At 47.9% G+C, this 17,942-nt stretch overlaps 1 protein-coding gene across 8 annotated transcripts in view; it reads left to right on the forward strand.

The window, feature by feature from the left end:
• The window catches only part of DST (dystonin), a 435,295-nt gene that overhangs the window by 46,229 nt on the left and 371,124 nt on the right, over positions 1 to 17,942 (forward strand). For all 8 annotated transcript variants that reach the window (XM_079780748.1, XM_079780749.1, XM_079780745.1 and 5 more), the window contains exon 3: positions 9,019 to 9,219. In XM_079780748.1, coding sequence (XP_079636874.1) covers positions 9,019 to 9,219 — 201 coding nt within the window. The remainder of the gene's footprint in view (positions 1 to 9,018; positions 9,220 to 17,942) is intronic.

A 17,942-nucleotide genomic window follows, 5' to 3' on the forward strand; every position in this document is an offset into this window, starting at 1 on the left:
GATGGTCATGTACTTGAGTTCTAGTTAATGAAATGGAAGGGGAAGTGATGTATGCTGTTTGCAAGCCCGGCTCATTGAAACCATCCACACACAATCCTAGCTCTTTTCCCATAAACAAGCAGAGGAGAGAGAACACCGAGGAGATCAGGAGCCATAGGATGGGAGGTGCTTGGAGCCCTGAATGACTGCATGGAACAGAGCACCTATCTCCTTGCTGATCCACATGTGACTGTGCCGTGAGAGAGACGTAAACTTTTATTGGGTACAGATCCTGAGATTTTGGTGTTGCCTGTTACAGCAGTTCGCCTGATATTTATAGTCACCCATCACCAATTTTAGGCTGTATGGGTAACAGCTGAGGACCCAGTTATGAGAGGTTAGAGCAATACTGTTCAATAGAACTTCCTGTGATAATGGAAATGTTTTATCTGCATCATCCAGTAAGTAACCACTAGTCACATGTGGAATTGAGCACTTGGAATGTGGCTAGTAGGCTTGAAGAACTGAATTTTTAGTTTAATTTTAATTAATTAACATTTAAATACAAATAGCCATATGTGGACAGTGGTATCCTACTGGATAGCTCAGGGTTAGAGAATGGAAAATTCCCAACAGTGCACTGAGTCTCACCCCAAATCTTCTTAAGCCTTAGTGAGAGCAGCGTTAAGGAGACCACTAGGAAAGCTTGACTTGTGCCCTCAGTGTCTGTGTGCCAAGGCTGGGACCACACCACCCTGACAATTCCATAGGACCAGAGACGGTATCTGACTGGCTGCTCTAGTGGTTGGGTGAGCAGAGGTGGCTGGCTCTCCCAGAATGTGTTGGGCAAAGGATGCATGAGTATTTCTCATGGATCTCTTGGGAGAAAGAACTTGGACTCACTTTAAATCCTGTCCAAGAGGAAGCCACGAGGAGTGATATGACCTCATTGGAATGGTACTGTTTTGGTAACTAGAAGTGGCTAGAAGGCTTTTTAATTATATGAGAGAGACCAGAAAAATTACAGGATCTACCCCAAATTTTATGTAGGTTTGGGAGAAAACTAACCCCTTATTGTGGGTTTGAAGGACAGCCAGGCGAGAGGATAGAGTTAGTTTTCTGAGTGTACCCTATGATCCTTGCTTAGTTAACCTAACAGTTATGATTAGAAAGCACTTCAAGCTCCTTAAAGAAGAAGATAAAATATCTCAAGTAGTTTCAACCCCAAAGTCTCCTTTTATCTTTTCCCCATCCCTACCATGGAGGCCATATTTTGTATGTTAAGCTCATTGTGGTGCAGAATCAGAGACCTACTGTGTTTTAGGGCATATTGTAAGGATATATGTGTAATTTAAAGGACTTTAAGAAAAAAAGACTCATGATAGGGTCTGGCTTTACAGAGTTGAGAGTTGGTTGAAGAGTTAAGGCCCCCTCCCTGCAGTGAAATGCCGAAGGTATGACTCAGGTTTACTCCACTAGCTGCTGCTTTTCCTTTTACTATCAGTTGTTTTTCTCTGCTCACCGTGATTTCTGTACTTGTTACCCTCAGTCTATACAGGGCCACACAGTCTCCATCAGACCACTGCGTCCTGTTACCCAAAGTTTGGTCTACAGGCCAGGAGCATTGAAATCCCCTGGGAGTTTGTTAGAAATTTAAAATACGTATTTTAATAAGAATCCTAGGCTCTGCGCGCATGCACACACACATATACATCAACAAAATGATCCTCCCCCCCCGCCCCCCCACCGCCACCCAGTTTCAACTTCTGTGCTAAGTGACTCAGGCTTTTGGTATTTCTCTACTGAACTCTCAAGTGAGAGACTCTGACCAAGTATTAAGACCCAGTAACCATGACCTGGAGGTGGTGGTAGGGGTGGCGAGTGTTATTGTACAAAACACGCTACCCCAGGCAGCAGGGATGGAGGCGGGGGCATATGCCCCAAAGGGAGATTGAAAAGATTTCTATTTACCAAACTGCATTTAAGTTGTAATTAATTTGCAAGTTGTAAAAAATCATCAAGGCTCTCTGCCAGGCAGATTTTCTATATAAACTAATAGCCAGTTTATGTAGTATCAGTCAGTATAAAAGAAACACTATATTAGTAACCTATGAAATTGTCTAAAGTAAAGTAACTTGCCTAATACTTCCTTAGACTTTGCAAAGATTAAAAATAGACATTTTGCTGTCATCATATCTCCAGGAACCAGTGATCTTTACCAAAGAATGATTAATAATTAGAAAATAAGACTTTAAAAGCAATATTTTGCCCTATTATTACATATTTGTCAGGGAATACATTCTTTCTGAAAACAGAAAGGTAGTTCTCAATACATTATATTGTTTTAAAAATATTTTTATTGATTTCAGAGTGGAAAGAAGAGGTAGGGAGAGAGAGAGAGAGAAACATCAATGATGAGAGAGACTCATTGATCGACCGCCTCCTGCACGATCCCATTGAGTCTGCAACCTGGGCATGTGCCCTGACTGGGACTCGAACCCAGATCTCCTGATTCATAGGTTGACACTCAACCACTGAGCAGCATGGGCTGGGCTAGATACATTATATTCTTATCTAGCTGACAGAGTGGCTTTCGTGGCCATTCTTTTAACGCAAGATTCTTAAAACCACAAAGGACAAAGTTGCTTTAGTCTCGAGGGTCCTGCTGCACACAGCACAATGGGGAGCGTTGTTATTATGACCCAGATTACTCACTAACCACACAGTAAGGGTCAGGAACTGGTATTAGAGAGGGATTCTCATACTGTTGTCAGGGGATGGCAGCATTGGCAGGACTTAGGAATGCAGTCTCAGCCCCTTCCAAGATTTGCTCAGTTGGAAGTTCTGAGGGTGGGGCCCAGCAATCTGTGTTTCCATCAGCCTTGCTGGTGGTTCTGATGCTTGATAAAGTTTGATCATCATTGATTCGAGTACTGCAAACTCGTGTAGAAAATATACACTTCAATGTATAACAAAATGGAAATGTATTTGTTGCTCATTTAAAGGTACAGGTAGCTGAACAGGTTGGCAAAATGGCCTCCTCCATGCAGTTTCTCAGGGACTCAGACTGATGAAGGCACTGACATCTTTAATATGTGACTTCCAATGTTGTTCTCAAGGTCATCCTAGCCAAAAGAGAGGAGCCTGAAGAAGTAGCTGTGGAGAGTGTTCAGGGGCTAGGTCCAGGAATGGCATTGTTATTTATGTCCACATTCTATTGGCTAGAACTCAGTCACATGGCCCTGCGAGGGAGGCTGGGAAATGTAGTTGAGCTTGTGTCCAAAAAAAGAGGCAAATATGGATTTCAGTGAGCTGCTAGTAGTCTCTTGTCATATACGCTTTATGGAAATTTCTGAAGAGTTTCTGTATTCTGGACCTATTTTATTTCCATAAATCCCTTTGACAGTCTGGTGAAACTCACAGACTTTTTCTCAGAATGTTTTAAAATGTATAAAATAATAAACAGAACTACAAAGGAAGCCAATTCAATTGAAATATAATGGTGAATTATTTAAAAAAATTTTGACCGAGCAATGTATGTGTTCTTTTATTAATGTACTAGAGGCCTGATGCACAAAATTCATGCAGCCCTGGCTTCATCTGGAAGGTCGTTCAGCTGTGCGGTCTAATTAGCATATTGCCCTTTTATTATTATAGATTAAATAACAAGATCTTGTGGCAGATTTACTAACTACTGTGATTTTGAAGTAACACTGAGTAGAAGTGATATTTCAAAATATCTGCAGCCACAATAATTTAATATTTAAATATTTGTGATTTCTTCTGGTGGCAAAAATCATGGGTACTGCTAATAATACCAGGATTATGGCCTACATTCATAATTGAGTACTAATGCTAAATTAGTGGTTAGTAAAAATAAAGACATAATTTTTCCCCATCCAGGTTCATTGACTGCCCTCCCCATTTGCCTTGAATTTTATTCATAGATTCAAGAACTTCTACTTTACAGTTTATTTCTAGCATTGGATGAGGAGAATCATAGTTTTTACAGTGTTATTATATACTTTATAAACATCAGTTTATTAAGCTTCATAATATTTGCATATGCTCCATTTGTATCTTATATACTTATAAACCTTAATTTTCCAGGTATAACAATAACACAAAAGCAATCCTATGTAAATGCTCAATGGTTCAATATCTTAAGTTTCTATTTGTTCAGATGCTTCATCAGTAAGCTGGATGATAGTTTGATCTCATAAAACAGTAATTCTTACCTGAAAGTGTTAACTTTTTCCATTTATGTCTCACTTATTTTATTTATATGCTTTTTCTTATTTTTATCAGTCAGTACATATTCCTGAGCACTTCCTTGGTGCCAGGCCTGTGAATACCTACAGAAGATTAGCTCTGAGTGCATTACTACTGCCTTATAATATATATCTCTGTATAAGAGCAGAGTGGTAGGGGCTTAGAGTTAGATAGACCTGGGTTCTAGTGTGGGTTTTTCTAATTGCAAGTTTTGGCTTTGGGTAGAATATTTAACCCTGATAATCCTCAGTTTTCTGGTCTGTGAAATGGATATATCTATAATAATAAAAGCATAACATGCTAATTAGACTGGATGTCCTTCAGGATGTAGCTGGGGCTGTGAGGGAAGCCCGGGTCCCAGGTGTCAGAGGCAACCTGGTGCCAGCAGCCGGGGGAAGGAAGGCCTACTTTTGCACAGATTTCGTTATATATTAAACTTAACACCAGAGTGGTACTTAGTAATTTACTGTTATCAATATCTTCTCTTGTTTTTATGCCACTCTACACAGCCAAACAGCCTGGCTAAGTCTGAGTAATGAGCCTCAGAAGAAAATGGCTAATCATCCGAAAACATAACAGAAAGAGTATGCTCCAAGGTTCTTTGTTTGTGGGCAACAGAATCTGACTTAAACCAAAAGAGACTTATTTACAAATATATGCTAGAACTCACAATCAAGACGGACTGGCTAAAAAAGATAAAACTAGGCAGGTTTAGAAGGTCTTCGGTGCAGCCGCCAGAACTAATGAACTCCTTCGAATTTTTCAGTCTTTCTATCCCTCGTATTCAGTATCCAAGCAGAGAGACTTTGGTTCAGCCTTGCCATGTGCCTACTCATGAAATGTACCAGGTTATTAAGAGGCAAGATCCAGAGTGGACTGTGGAGCACCCTGTCTTAGCTATGTATCTAGACTGCACTTCTTGAAAGTTATTACTCAAAAGGTGCTGATGAAATGGGGCAGCTTAAAAAGTGGCATACGTCCACTACTGAGAGACTTGCAAGTGTCCATCACCTGTTGGTTAAAGGGTATCCAGGGAAGATCAAACCCGTAAGAGAGAAATGGATTTTATACACCAGCCATCAAATCCAGTTAACACCTATAAAGGGTTCTAGCACCACCTACTGTTTTCAAATAAAATTTCCTTCTGTTAAAAGTTGTGGCTTATTTTTTATAGTAATTAGGACAAGCAAGTGTAATAAACCAAGGACCTATAATTCTATGCAGTGGTTTAGAAAAATAAAAAAGGTGACTTCCCACTGAAGACTTCGTGCTGTTTACAGTGTTTGCATTGCTCTGAACTGCTGGCTCGTGAATTGCTACTTTAAAAGCCAGGAAGTGTAGTAATAATGGTGATACTTTATTGACTACTGTTGTCATCTGTATACTCTTCTTGAGTACCTAATGTGGCTTATCTCATTTAAGCACCACCATAACTCTGTGAGAGAGGTATTATTATATGCATTTGACAGATGGAGTAAACTGAGACTCAGAGAAGTAACTTGGCCAAGATCGCATACCTAGTAATGACAGAGGTGGTATTCGAGTCCAGATAGTTTGACTTACTGGAGAGTAAGTGCCTGGGACTCTCTGGGCAAAGAAATCTCTCTTAATGATCAGGGGTGGTTTGTATCTTGGTGGTACCTCACATGTGTCTGTCAGCAAGGCACACCTGCTGTGACTCATTTTCCTTTTTACATCTGATTTAATAACACTTTTGTCATTAAGAATATCTTTTACTCACACAAGTCATATACGTAATAATCATAGACATCACTTATATAGCATATGTGCCAAATGCTCTTCTAAGTACTCCACATAGACTAGTTCATTTATTTTTCTCAACGTCGCTATGAAATAAGTACTAGCTTGAACCCCATTTTCCAGATGAGGAAAGGGTTAAGTAACTATCCAAGATCACACAATGAATAAGTGACAGAGGCAGTACTTAAAGCCAGATGGTCTTTCTGAAATTTGCGTAGTGTACCAGAGTGCTTATAAAAAATCATTTAGCCGAAACCGGTTTGGCTCAGTGGATAGAGCGTTGGCCTGCGGACTCAAGGGTCCCAGGTTCGATTCCGGTCAAGGGCATGTACCTGGGTTGCGGGCACATCCCCAGTAGGGGGTGTGCAAGAGGCAGCTGATCGATGTTTCTCTCTCATCGATGTTTCTAACTCTCTATCCCTCTCTCTTCCTCTCTGTAAAAAATCAATAAAATAAAAAATAAAAATAAAAAATCATTTAGCTGAAACCGGTTTGGCTCAGTGGATAGAGCGTCTGTGGACTGAAAGGTCCCAGGTTCAATTCCGGTCAAGGGCATGTACCTTGGTTGCGGGCACATCCCCAGTAGGGGGTGTGCAAGAGGCAGCTGATCGATGTTTCTCTTTCATCCATGTTTGTAACTCTCTATCCCTCTCTGTAAAAAATCAATAAAATGAATTTTAAAAAAATCATTTAAACATAGTACAGATGTATTTGGATAGAAGAGAAATCACAGAGGCCCACGTGGTGATGCCCACATCTTGAAAAAAATGAATGTGGAATGAAAATGACTGAAATTTTGGAAAGACATTTAAACTCTAATTTTTATTATAAGTAATGCTTGATTATCTTCTTAGACATTCTCAGAAGAATTTCTCTAGCGTAGATACAGGGATGTGGATTTACTGGGTTATTGCTCTCCAGAGCACAAGACAAGGAGAATCTGCATTCTTACCGAAGACACACTCAACTCACCCTACTATGACAGAAGCTAGTACACCATCGGATACTTTCTGACTAGAAAGAGTGCAAGGGCTGTGACAGTTAGTGCCACCTAGTGGTTAGACTAAACTTCGGCTCCTGGAGGGCCTGTCTTCAAAGTGCTGAAAATTGGCAGAGGAGCTTGCCCAAAAATCAGATTCTTGGCCATACCCCTGGCGAATCTAATTCAGAAGGAAGGAGAGAGAGGAGAAGGGAAGGGAGAGAGAGCGAGAGCGGAGGCGGGGTGGGGCGCATGTCCAGGCGACAGCATGTTTAAAAGCAGCCTGTGGTTGTTACGCATTTGGCCCTGCTTCTGCTCTAGAACACAGTTTAGCAATTGGCCCAGCTCTCTCCTCTTCACCAGCACGCCCTGCTTTGGGTTGAAGGGGATCCATCTGAGCTTGCACGCAGGGGAAGGATGGAAACAGGCTATGTGTTTGGGGATAAGAAGAAAGTGCCCAAACTATGACCAAATCCATTTGCATTTCCCCCTCATTTATTTCTGTTGACCTCAGTGCTGCTTTGGGACCCTGTGGGCCATCCCTTCCCTACTTCTGTCTGCTTCTTCATACCCTTCAGCCTGGGATTCGAGGTCTCCATAATCCGACTCCAGACCTTCTCCCGTGGTCCTCAGTGAGCATCCCTTGTACACATGAATCTTTCAGTGTCCCATAGCATCGTGCTCAGGCCTTAGGTCATACTGCTTCTCCCCCTGAAATTCTTATGCTCCATTCTTTTTGCATTGTACTGCAATCTTTAAGTTTTCATACGTCTTTTAAAATTCAGAAGACCCACAATCTCCGAGAAGCCCTCCTTGGAGCATTAATGCCTCATCCCTTCTACTTTGCCACCATACTGCGTGTGTAGCTTGTACGAGCATCCTGGCACATCACCAAATAATGTTTCTTATTGCTACAGAAATATTCTATCCATCCATCCATCATCTCAATTATTTATTATGTTGTTTCCCTGGGATATAAATTCTATGCATCCTTCAAATGCCACCCACTCAACTAAGCCAAATACAGACTATTCTCAGCTTCATTTATTGATCCCTTCGCCAAGATCTGATAGCACTGCGAGTCCTCAGGTGCCCGCTTTAACCCTTGAGCACACATTCCGGTGTGTTCGTGAACTCTGCGTTAGACTTCTTTTCCTGCTTATTAGTAAATTGTAGCTACATAGGACAGAGACTCATTTTTGGATATTTCCCAACATCGTTTGCACATTTCCAAATGCATTTTAGGGCTCGGTTGAACTTGTTTCCATCGCTAGCAAGTTGCCCGTATCCTCACTTTACTCTAGAAGGGAAGCAAAATTTACAATTTATCGAGCATCTGATATTTGCCAGATGCTGTGCTTAGAGTTTTATGTATATAATCGTATCTAAAACTTAACCCTGTGAGGAGACTGCTCTCCATTTCTTAGGTTAGGAAAGTTAAGACTCATGAATGTTTAATGCGTGTGTAGTTATAATTAACAGATTTGGACCTAGGCTCATCTGGCCCCAAAACCCATACACTTGACTCCTCCCATTTGCCTCCCTTTAGTTTTAGAGCTCCACTGTATGGTATTTTATCACGATGCTTAGCATTCCTGCTTCCTCCTTTAATGAGTCTGCTCTCCAGTATTTACCCTGGAATAATTGTCAGTCCGACTCCCCGTGCCCTGCTTCCTGTCTAAGTGGAATGCCCCTCTTCTCCTGTAGTCTGATTTCTATATGCATAAGTAAAGCAATGTGCTCACCTGCACTTTTTTGGGGGGGGGGGGGGCGGGGACCGGGTTTATGGGATTGAAACATTTCTTAAAGTGGAATGACTCTGGGCCCTGAACCGCGGAGGTGCCTTAGAGAACACTGGTGGAGGAATCTCGCTGGCATGTTGAGCCTCCTTCTCTGTGCCCACCTTGGGAATGTAAGTGACCTCACTGAGCTTGGTGGCTTTGGGCGCTCTTTCTATAAGGAGCCCCATAGAATTTCCTAACGAACCCAGTACAAACCGGGATTTGTTCGGTTGTTTTCTGCCGCAGGGATTCAGAGCAAGCCCCCGGCATATTCGAAGGCGAGCTGCAGCGGCCGCGGCCGCCCGCCTGGAGGAAGCCAAGCCTCTGGTGGAGGCTCACCACCAGAGTGAGCAAGACAGCTCAGCGAGGAAGCGGAGAATCAAGAAGAACAGCCGCGTGCAGCCGGAATTCTACCACTCCGTGCAAGGCGCAGCGACCAGAAGGCCGGTAAGGAGAGAACCGTCTTTTATAAGAATGCTAACTACACTGTCACATGGTGTGGTCAGCCTCTTAGCTAAAAAAAAAAAATCATCAGATTAACGTTAAATAACTAGGTTTTCCTCTTGTTGTGCCAAGTGACGGTTACTCACCTGTGTCCCAGAAGGAATGTGGTTGCACGGGTTTCACAGAAGGTGTTGGGGCACAGAGCTGTCACAGAGGCCAGAGTCAGTCACTGGCAGACATCGATTTAAAAACCGGCGAGGTCTGAGCCCCGTTGGAGCCAGGTCTAGACAAGGGAGGGCCAGGCGGCTGAGGTACAGTAAGGAGAGATCAGAGTTGTGGGGAGGGGGGAGGGGATAGGGGTGACTGCAAAGCCAGTGTCAGGATGGGTGAAGCAGGGGGAGGAATTGGACCTGGTGTCCGGGGTGGTAGCTGAACCCCTCCAGGGGGTTTGGGGCCAGTAAGGCCTGTGCTGCCCACTGCAGCCGCCAGAGACTCTGTAAGGTGCTGGGCAGCTCAGGTGTGGCCTTTGTGTTGCCTTTTTTTTTTTTTCCATCGGGATACCCAGTGTCTCTAGCCACAGTGCTGCCTCACCTGCCATTCAGCTGGAAGCTGGTCTCCGCCTCTTGCTCACCTGTAAGCACGTGGCTCTGGGTGCGTGGATTCTTTTTCTTAGTTGAGGTTTTTACACGTGGACTTTTTACCAACGCTGTGACAGTGAGGGATTTTGGCTTAGAAAATGCCCCTTTAAAGCTTTTAGAACACAATTTCATAACTGTGACAATTTTGCATTGCTTTAGCACTCGCTCCTGTCCTGCTGGGAGCCTGTTTCTGTCGTTCCTCATGCCAACCTAGGGGAGCCATCCAGATTTGACTTCATAATAAGTCTCTGTAAGTCATCAAAGCAGAACTGCCCTTGTGTGGGGCAAATGTGTGGCAGGCACATGTGGACGTTGCAAGAAAGCCAGGAGAATGTCTGACTCAGTGACCGGCCAAGGGCAATGGCAAGAAAAGGTCCTGTTTAACTTCAACCAATTGTAAATTAAGTACATGCAGGGGTGGCAAAAGTAGGCTTACAGTGTGAGTGTGTGAGACACAGTTTATTCTTGTATTATTATTTATCAATTATTGTATGATACAATATATATTTTTTTAATTTCTTTATTGATTAAGGTGTCACATATTTGTCCTCATCCCCCCATTCCCATCCCACACCCCTCCCCATGGATGCCCCAACCCTCTGTTGAACTTAAGCATTGGTTAGGCTCATATGCATGCACACAAGACCTTTGGTTGATCTCTCCCCCCTCCCCCCACCCTCCCCTATCCTCCCTCTGAGGCCCGATAGTCCGATCGATGCCTCCTTGTTTCTGGTTCTGTTCTTGTTCATCAGTCTATGTTGTTCATCATTTCCCCTAGATGAGCGAAATCATGTGTCACTAGAGATATACTTATAAGAATTGAATGTGCGACGAGCAATAATAGTTATGCTGACAGGCAAAAAATCAGTCTATCAGTCTGTAGTGAGTTTCTTCCTGGACCAACAGTTCTTTTGAGACCCAATATCAATGTCCACCAGTTCCTTATGAGTACATGTCGGCACTGACCCCTCAGCTCTGGATGGTGGACAAATGGTGGTAATGCAGGTCCGACTCCCTCTGGTTTGGTCTCGGCCGGATCCAGGGGCACGGCTTCACCCGGATCCAGGGGCCCACGGCCTCACCCGGACCCAGGATCCAGCCTCACCCGGACCTAGGGGCACACGGCCTCGCCCAGACCCAGGATTCAGCTTCATCTGGACCCAGGGGCGCATGGCCTCACCCGGACCCAGGGGCGTGTGGCCTCTCCCAGACCCAGGGTCGCGTGGCCTCACCCGGATCCAGGGGCCCACGGCCTCACCCGGACCCGGGACCCAGGCTCACCCGGATCCAGGGGCCCACGGCCTCACCCGGACCCGGGACCCAGGCTCACCGGATCCAGGGACCCACGGCCTTACCCGGACCCGGGGCCAGGCTCACCGGATCCAGGGACCCACGGCCTCACCCGGACCCGGGGCCAGGCTCACCAGGATCCAGGGGCCCACGGCCTCACCCGGACCCGGGGCCAGGCTCACCCGGATCCAGGGGCCCACGGCCTCACCCGGACCCGGGGCCAGGCTCACCCGGATCCAGGGGCCCACGGCCTCACCCGGACCCGGGGCCAGGCTCACCCGGATCCAGGGGCCCACGGCCTCCCCCGGACCCGGGGCCAGGCTCACCCGGATCCAGGGGCCCACGGCCTCACCCGGACCCGGGGCCAGCCTCACCCGGATCCAGGGGCCCACGGCCTTACCCGGACCCGGGACCCAGGCTCACCCGGATCCAAGGGCCCACGGCCTCACCCGGACCCGGGACCCAGGCTCACCCGGATCCAGGGGCCCACGGCCTCACCCGGACCCGGGGCCAGGCTCACCCGGATCCAGGGGCCCACGGCCTCACCCGGACCCGGGACCCAGCCTCACCCGGATCCAGGGGCACACGGCCTCGCCCAGACCCAGGATTCAGCCTCACCCGGACCCAGGGGCGCATGGCCTTGCCCGGACCCAGGGGCACGTGGCCTCACCCGGACCCGGGGCCCAGCCTCACCCTGACCCAGTTCCCAGCCTCACCCGGACCCAGGGGCACGTGGCTTCACCCGGATCCGGGACCCAGCGGGGTTTCATCTTCTTGATCCCAATTCCTGTTGGTCAATTCCCTCTCAGCAATTCCTTCGGCCATTTTCTCAGAGTTCCAGGGCAGCCACCGCAGAACTCGTTGGGCGGCGGGCTCGGTGAAGCTCCGGTGTGCCCGGTGCGCGGCGGCGGGCTGGTCCGGGGTGGCTGCGTCGGCCCTTGGGTCTGCAGCGGTGGCCGGTCGCCGAGCGTGCGCACCTGGCCGCTTCCGGGGCGTTGAGATTCTTGAAGGACTCGGAGGTCAGCAAGCGCATAGTCTCCCACCCCATGTCTCCCAGGGGCTCGTCTGTCCGTGCTCGGCAGCGAGTGAAGCCTTCCCCTCAGCCGGAGACCGCTGGGGGAACTGCGCCGAGCACGATCCAGGCCGGATCCAGGGGCCCACGGCCTCACCCGGACCCGGGACCCAGCCTCACCCGGATCCAGGGGCACACGGCCTCGCCCAGACCCAGGATTCAGCCTCACCCGGACCCAGGGGCGCATGGCCTTGCCCGGACCCAGGGGCACGTGGCCTCACCCGGACCCGGGGCCCAGCCTCACCCTGACCCAGTTCCCAGCCTCACCCGGACCCAGGGGCACGTGGCTTCACCCGGATCCGGGACCCAGCGGGGTTTCATCTTCTTGATCCCAATTCCTGTTGGTCAATTCCCTCTCAGCAATTCCTTCGGCCATTTTCTCAGAGCTCCAGGGCAGCCACCGCAGAACTCGTTGGGCGGCGGGGTCGGCGAAGCTCTGGTGTGCCCGGTGCGCGGCGGCGGGCTGGTCCGGGGTGGCTGCGTCGGCCCTTGGGTCTGCAGCGGTGGCCGGTCGCCGAGCGTGCACACCTGGCCGCTTCCGGGGCGTTGAGATTCTTGAAGGACTCGGAGGTCAGCAAGCGCGTAGTCTCCCACCCCATGTCTCCCAGGGGCTCGTCTGTCCGTGCTCGGCAGCGAGTGAAGCCTTCCCCTCAGCCGGAGACCGCTGGGGAAACTGCGCCGAGCACGATCCAGGCCGCCATTGTGTCGTCTGAGCCGTAGTTTTTGAAGTGTGGTCTTTGGGTCACCGGCATCAGCTTCATCCCATGTACCCCTCTCTTTTATTCTAGTTGTAGAGCATCTGCTCAGTCAGCCCTCCGGTGGTTCTGGATGGTGTCTGCTCTGCTCTCCCGTCGTAGTCTCAAAATTGTTGTGGTAGGCAGCAATCAGGCTTCTGCCCTATGCCTCCATCTTGGTCCTTGTTTGTATAGTTAAGTCTTGATTGTTGTTGGTGTCACTGGGAGGAATTGTCCTCCAGGCCAATTGGCCGTGCGGACCCTCTGTGTCTATAAAGGAAGAGTTGCTGTGCGGGAGATACGTTTATTTGCCGGGTCTTGGTGCAGCAAGGCTTTGGCGCTCACTGCGTCTGCCTCTTGAATGTGTCCCTTATGGTAGTGGTTGAAATCTGGTGTCATCTCACACCGACCACTAGAAGCCTTCGTTTCTGGGTCTCCAATGGAGTGTAGGTCTGCTACTGCCTGGGGCCCCTCAGCAGGAATTACAGCATCCCTTATATTCGTGACCTGTTTCGGTGTCTTCCCCTTTTGGCTGCCTCCCTATCGCTCAGCTTCCCCAATCTCCCTAGGTGGTCGCTCTTGATACCCCCCTTTGTGGGCTGAGTGCAAAGTCTTGGTGTTGTTAAGCCTTGATTGCTGTTGGTACACTGGGAGGATGTGACCTCCAGTCCAATTGGCTGTGAGGATCAGCTGTGTCTATGCCGGGAGACAGCCCCATTCAACTAGACTTGCAAAATTGTAAAAGCCTCTGTGTTCAGCTTGGATGGGGCGGAGTTACAGGGCAGAGCCTACCGCCTTGGCTTCCCGTCAGCCCCGCCCTATGAGGTTCCTGTGTCCCTCTGTACTCCCAGCAAACACCTCTGGGAGAAAAGCGCCCTGGAGTTTCGCGTGCTGCCAAACAGTCAAGTCTCTCCCCCAATGAATCTGGATTCCCAGATTCTCGCCCGGAACTGGGTTTCCATGTAGTCAGAATTGGGGCTCACCGCAGTCTGGCGCTTTTGTCTCCTTCCCTCCAGGGTGACTCAGCGGCACAGTCAGCAGCCCATCCTCCGCGCACAATCCCCTGCGCGCCTCCGGTGCTCTGCTCTTCGCCGCCTCTCTGCACCTCTGCCCCACAGCCCAGCTTTCCCCAGTATGAGCCTGGCTTCCCCGGGTCTTTCCCGGAACTGGGGTTCAGTGCAGTTGGAACTGGGGGTTCAGCACAGTCCGGAGCCCTTGTCTCCCTCCCGCTAGGGCAATCCAGCGGCACAGGCAACAGACCCTCCTCCGCGCACATTCCCGTGCGCGGCTCCTGCGCAACTCCTCCGTGTCTCCGCCCCACAGCCCAGACTCCCCCAGCATGAGCCCGGCTTCCCAGGGTTTCGCCCGGAACTGGGGTTCAGTGCAGTCGGAGCTGGGGTTCAGCACAATCTGGCGCTTTTATCTCCTTCCCGCCAGAGAACGCCAGCCAGGCCGTCAGCCGCCCCTTCCTCTCCGGGTCCGTCTTCCCCGCACGCGCGGGCTCGTGTCTCCGCCCGTGTCTCCATACCTCAAGCTTTTACGGCTTCCCTGATTTTCCTTGTGGTCCTCTCTTTCCTTCTAATTGTGGGCATTTCAGTCAGCCAGCTTTCCTGTGGTTCTGGATGATGTCCGTTTTGATTTTTAGTTGTATTTTTGAAATTGTTGTGCCAGGCTGTAGGTTAGGTGTTTAACCTATGCCGCCATCTTGGTTTCTCCTGTATGATACAATATTAATACAATAATAATTACAAACAATTATAAGGCTACTTTTGCCCACTCCTGCATTTAGCGATGAGTGTTCTTTTCATAATTTAATACAACAAAAGCTTAGTAGAATTTAGTACCTATGTGGAGCAATATGAAATAGGAAAATTTATTCATTTAACAAACTTTTTTATACAGGAAATAAGGGAAGAACATATATTAATAACTAATAGTTATTGAGAGCTTACTTTGTAATAAGAATTATTCTATGTGACTCACTTAACAACCTTATGAGGTACATGTTGTTATTATTCCCATTTTATGGATGATGAAACTGAGGCCCAGAGAAGGTAAATAAATTGTCTAAGTTTACTGAGTTCTTAGGGAGCAAAGTCTAGGGTTTGGATCTAGGCAGCCTGCCTCCAGAGCCCAAGCATTTACCTCTACAATCTGGTCTAGGAACTCACAGATGAGTGAATGGACAGACATGTAAACAAGTAAACACACTGTTATGAAAATGCTGTTGTAGAGTTATGCACAAGGCACTATGGGAGCATCTTAGAGGGCCAGAAATATTTACCGAGAAGCAGACGCCTGAGATGAGCCCTGAAGACAAGGAGTTTATCAGGTGGAAAGTAGAGGCGGGAATCTCTGATGAAAGAACATGTACAAAAGCACAGAGGCATGAAAAGAATGGCATACTCAGGGACCAGCTCAGGTGGTGCTGGCAGATGAGACTGGGTGGGTCAGGCAGGGCCAGGTCATTAAGGGTGTATATATTATGCTAAATAGTTGGGTTTATTGTCTGTGATGGGGATCCACTGGCGGTAGGGAATAGGCACACTGGTTCTGTTGCTCAGAATCTAGCTAATTCTTTGCTCTTTGCAATCTTTCCATGTGGATCAGAATGGAGAAGTGTGTACCATCACCGTTTGAGAACCCTCAGCTACCATTATTCTCTCAGGAGCACTGTACATAACTGCCTTAGGTAGTGCGGTGCATTCCTGATGCCACTGGACTTTGAACTTGCTGTCTACGTTGTCCTGGAATGCCAAGCCTCACTCTTTGTTTTCCTGGTGAATTTCAATTCACCTCTTAAGACTGGCTTATGCTCATGCGACTATTCAGAAAAGTCTTGTTGGATCCTTCCTATGAGAGTGAGGTGCCTTTTGTTTTGACCCGTGGCACTTTGTACAAATCTCCAACATAGCAGTTACTCAAGTGAAAAGGGCAGGCTGTGTAGTAAGACAGACATGAGTTCAAATCCAGCTCTGTGTATCTGGCAGGAAATAGTTGGCACACTAAGAGAGTTTAACTGAAGAGAGTTTAATGAAAGGACTGTTTATGGAGGTGCGGGCAAAGCTAAGCTGCTTCACCAACCTGCATGTAGAACCTGCCTACCACTCCTGACCCGAAGACCATGGTCAAAACTAGATCCTGGTAAGAGGAGCTGGGCCGTGGAAAACCCTTTCCCAGGAGTTGTGGCTGAGAAGTGTAGCCACGACCAGAACCTGATGAGGCAGGAAGGGAGCAGGCGCAGTGAGTCTACAGCTGGTGCTTTTCGGTCACCCAACCTGATTGGAGGCCAGAGGGCAGAGGAGTTTGGGTAACACACATTATAGAGGTGAGCCTCCCCAGGGCAGAGTGAGACAGAGATGGGCAGAGACTCTGAGAAAGGAAAGGGACAGTGGAGAATAAAAATCACATGTGGTAATCTTTGCCAAATGGTTCAACTCTTTGAGACTCAGTTCTTATTGTAAAGCGTTAACAATAGCTACCTCATTAAGTTGTGAGGATGAACTGAGCTGATGTGGAAATAGATGGCACAGTGACCTGCTTAGAATAAACTCTCAATAAATGGTAATTCCTTCCCATCTGTTCCTCCCCTAGACCTGGACTTCTTTGGGAGCCATATCATGTGATTTAGAGCATCTCATCTGGATGCATTTATTGAGTAAATTAATGAATGATATTATTCATGACAAATACTTATGCACTATAGAAATTCAGAGAATGGAGAGGTGATTTTTTTTTTTTTACACTCCCTTACTCCATAGGATGATCAGGGAATAACTACTTCTGGGAAGAGATTGCATTGAGTTGGGCTTTAAGATCTGGGTAGGAATTGGATAGGCAGCAGATGTTACGTCTGGGAAGGAGAGTAAGCAAAGGTACTGAGAACCATTTGGCTGGATGTGAGGATTTATAGAAGAGAAGTACAGGATGGAGCTGGAAAAAGAGATTGAGGCCAGGATACGTTCCATACAACCATTGCATTTAAACCCATTTTCTGTGCTTCATGGAGACACTGGAAGAGGTGAGTAGCATGATCAAAGCAAGGTTTTAGGAAGGTTAAACGTGAGCAGGTTGAGTCGGAGGGGAGCAGGACAGGGGCCTGCGAAGCAACTACTGCAGAGTGTAGGTGTGAGGTGATTAGGACTTGAACTTGGGCCTAACCCATGACATTCTCTGCGGGTGTCTGGTGGTCACTGCTGATGGGGAATCTGAGGAGGGCCTTCACCCTCTCTTCCTCAGGAGCAATTGGAAAGGGGGACAGTAGAGGGCAGGAAATAACAGTGGGTTACTCTGTTGCTTGGGGCGATAGAAAGATCCTGGGGAGTGTTCTTTGGGGCAGGTAAAGCTCAGGTCCCCCATCTTCCTGCATCTCCCTAGGGGGTCATCCCGGAGACTGGCTATCACCAAGTTGGTGGTGAGGAGGCTGTTGGCTCCTTGTCTCACACGATTCCTGCTCAGCCTTCTGGAGCCTTCTGGCCTGTGCTGACATCTCCTTATTTTTGTGAGGACTTGAGCTGAGGCCTTGTGTCCCCTTCTGGTTAGGTGTAGTCAGCAGTGCCGGCGAGAGCCACCCCGTTTAACATGTGCCTGAAGCCTGAGCCTTTTCTAACTTGCACATTTGGAGAAAATCAGTGTTAACCACACATGGCCATGAAGGCAACTCTGACGGTGGCTTGGAGTGAGAATAAACCCTCTCTGGTGACTCAGGATTATTTGAATGACTTTATATGAAGAACTCCAGGCATTTCCAGGGGCAATCGGAGGAAGAAACAGGCCCCTGAGTGGGAGAGACTAGAACAGATGTAGCTGGGAAGGAGATGAGTCAGAGATGGTGACAGTGCAGTTTCAGCCACTTTCAGGAGGACTGTCCTCTTTGTGAAATGGGCCACGTGCCACGCGGAAGGCATTACACTTCAGCATCTTGGCTGCTATAACCAAATTACCTATTCTGAATTCATAATTTATACTCAAATGTGCCTATAAGGATGTATA

The sequence above is a fragment of the Cnephaeus nilssonii genome (genome assembly GCF_951640355.1).
Source record: "Cnephaeus nilssonii genome assembly, chromosome: 9".
Lineage (NCBI taxonomy): Eukaryota > Metazoa > Chordata > Mammalia > Chiroptera > Vespertilionidae > Cnephaeus > Cnephaeus nilssonii.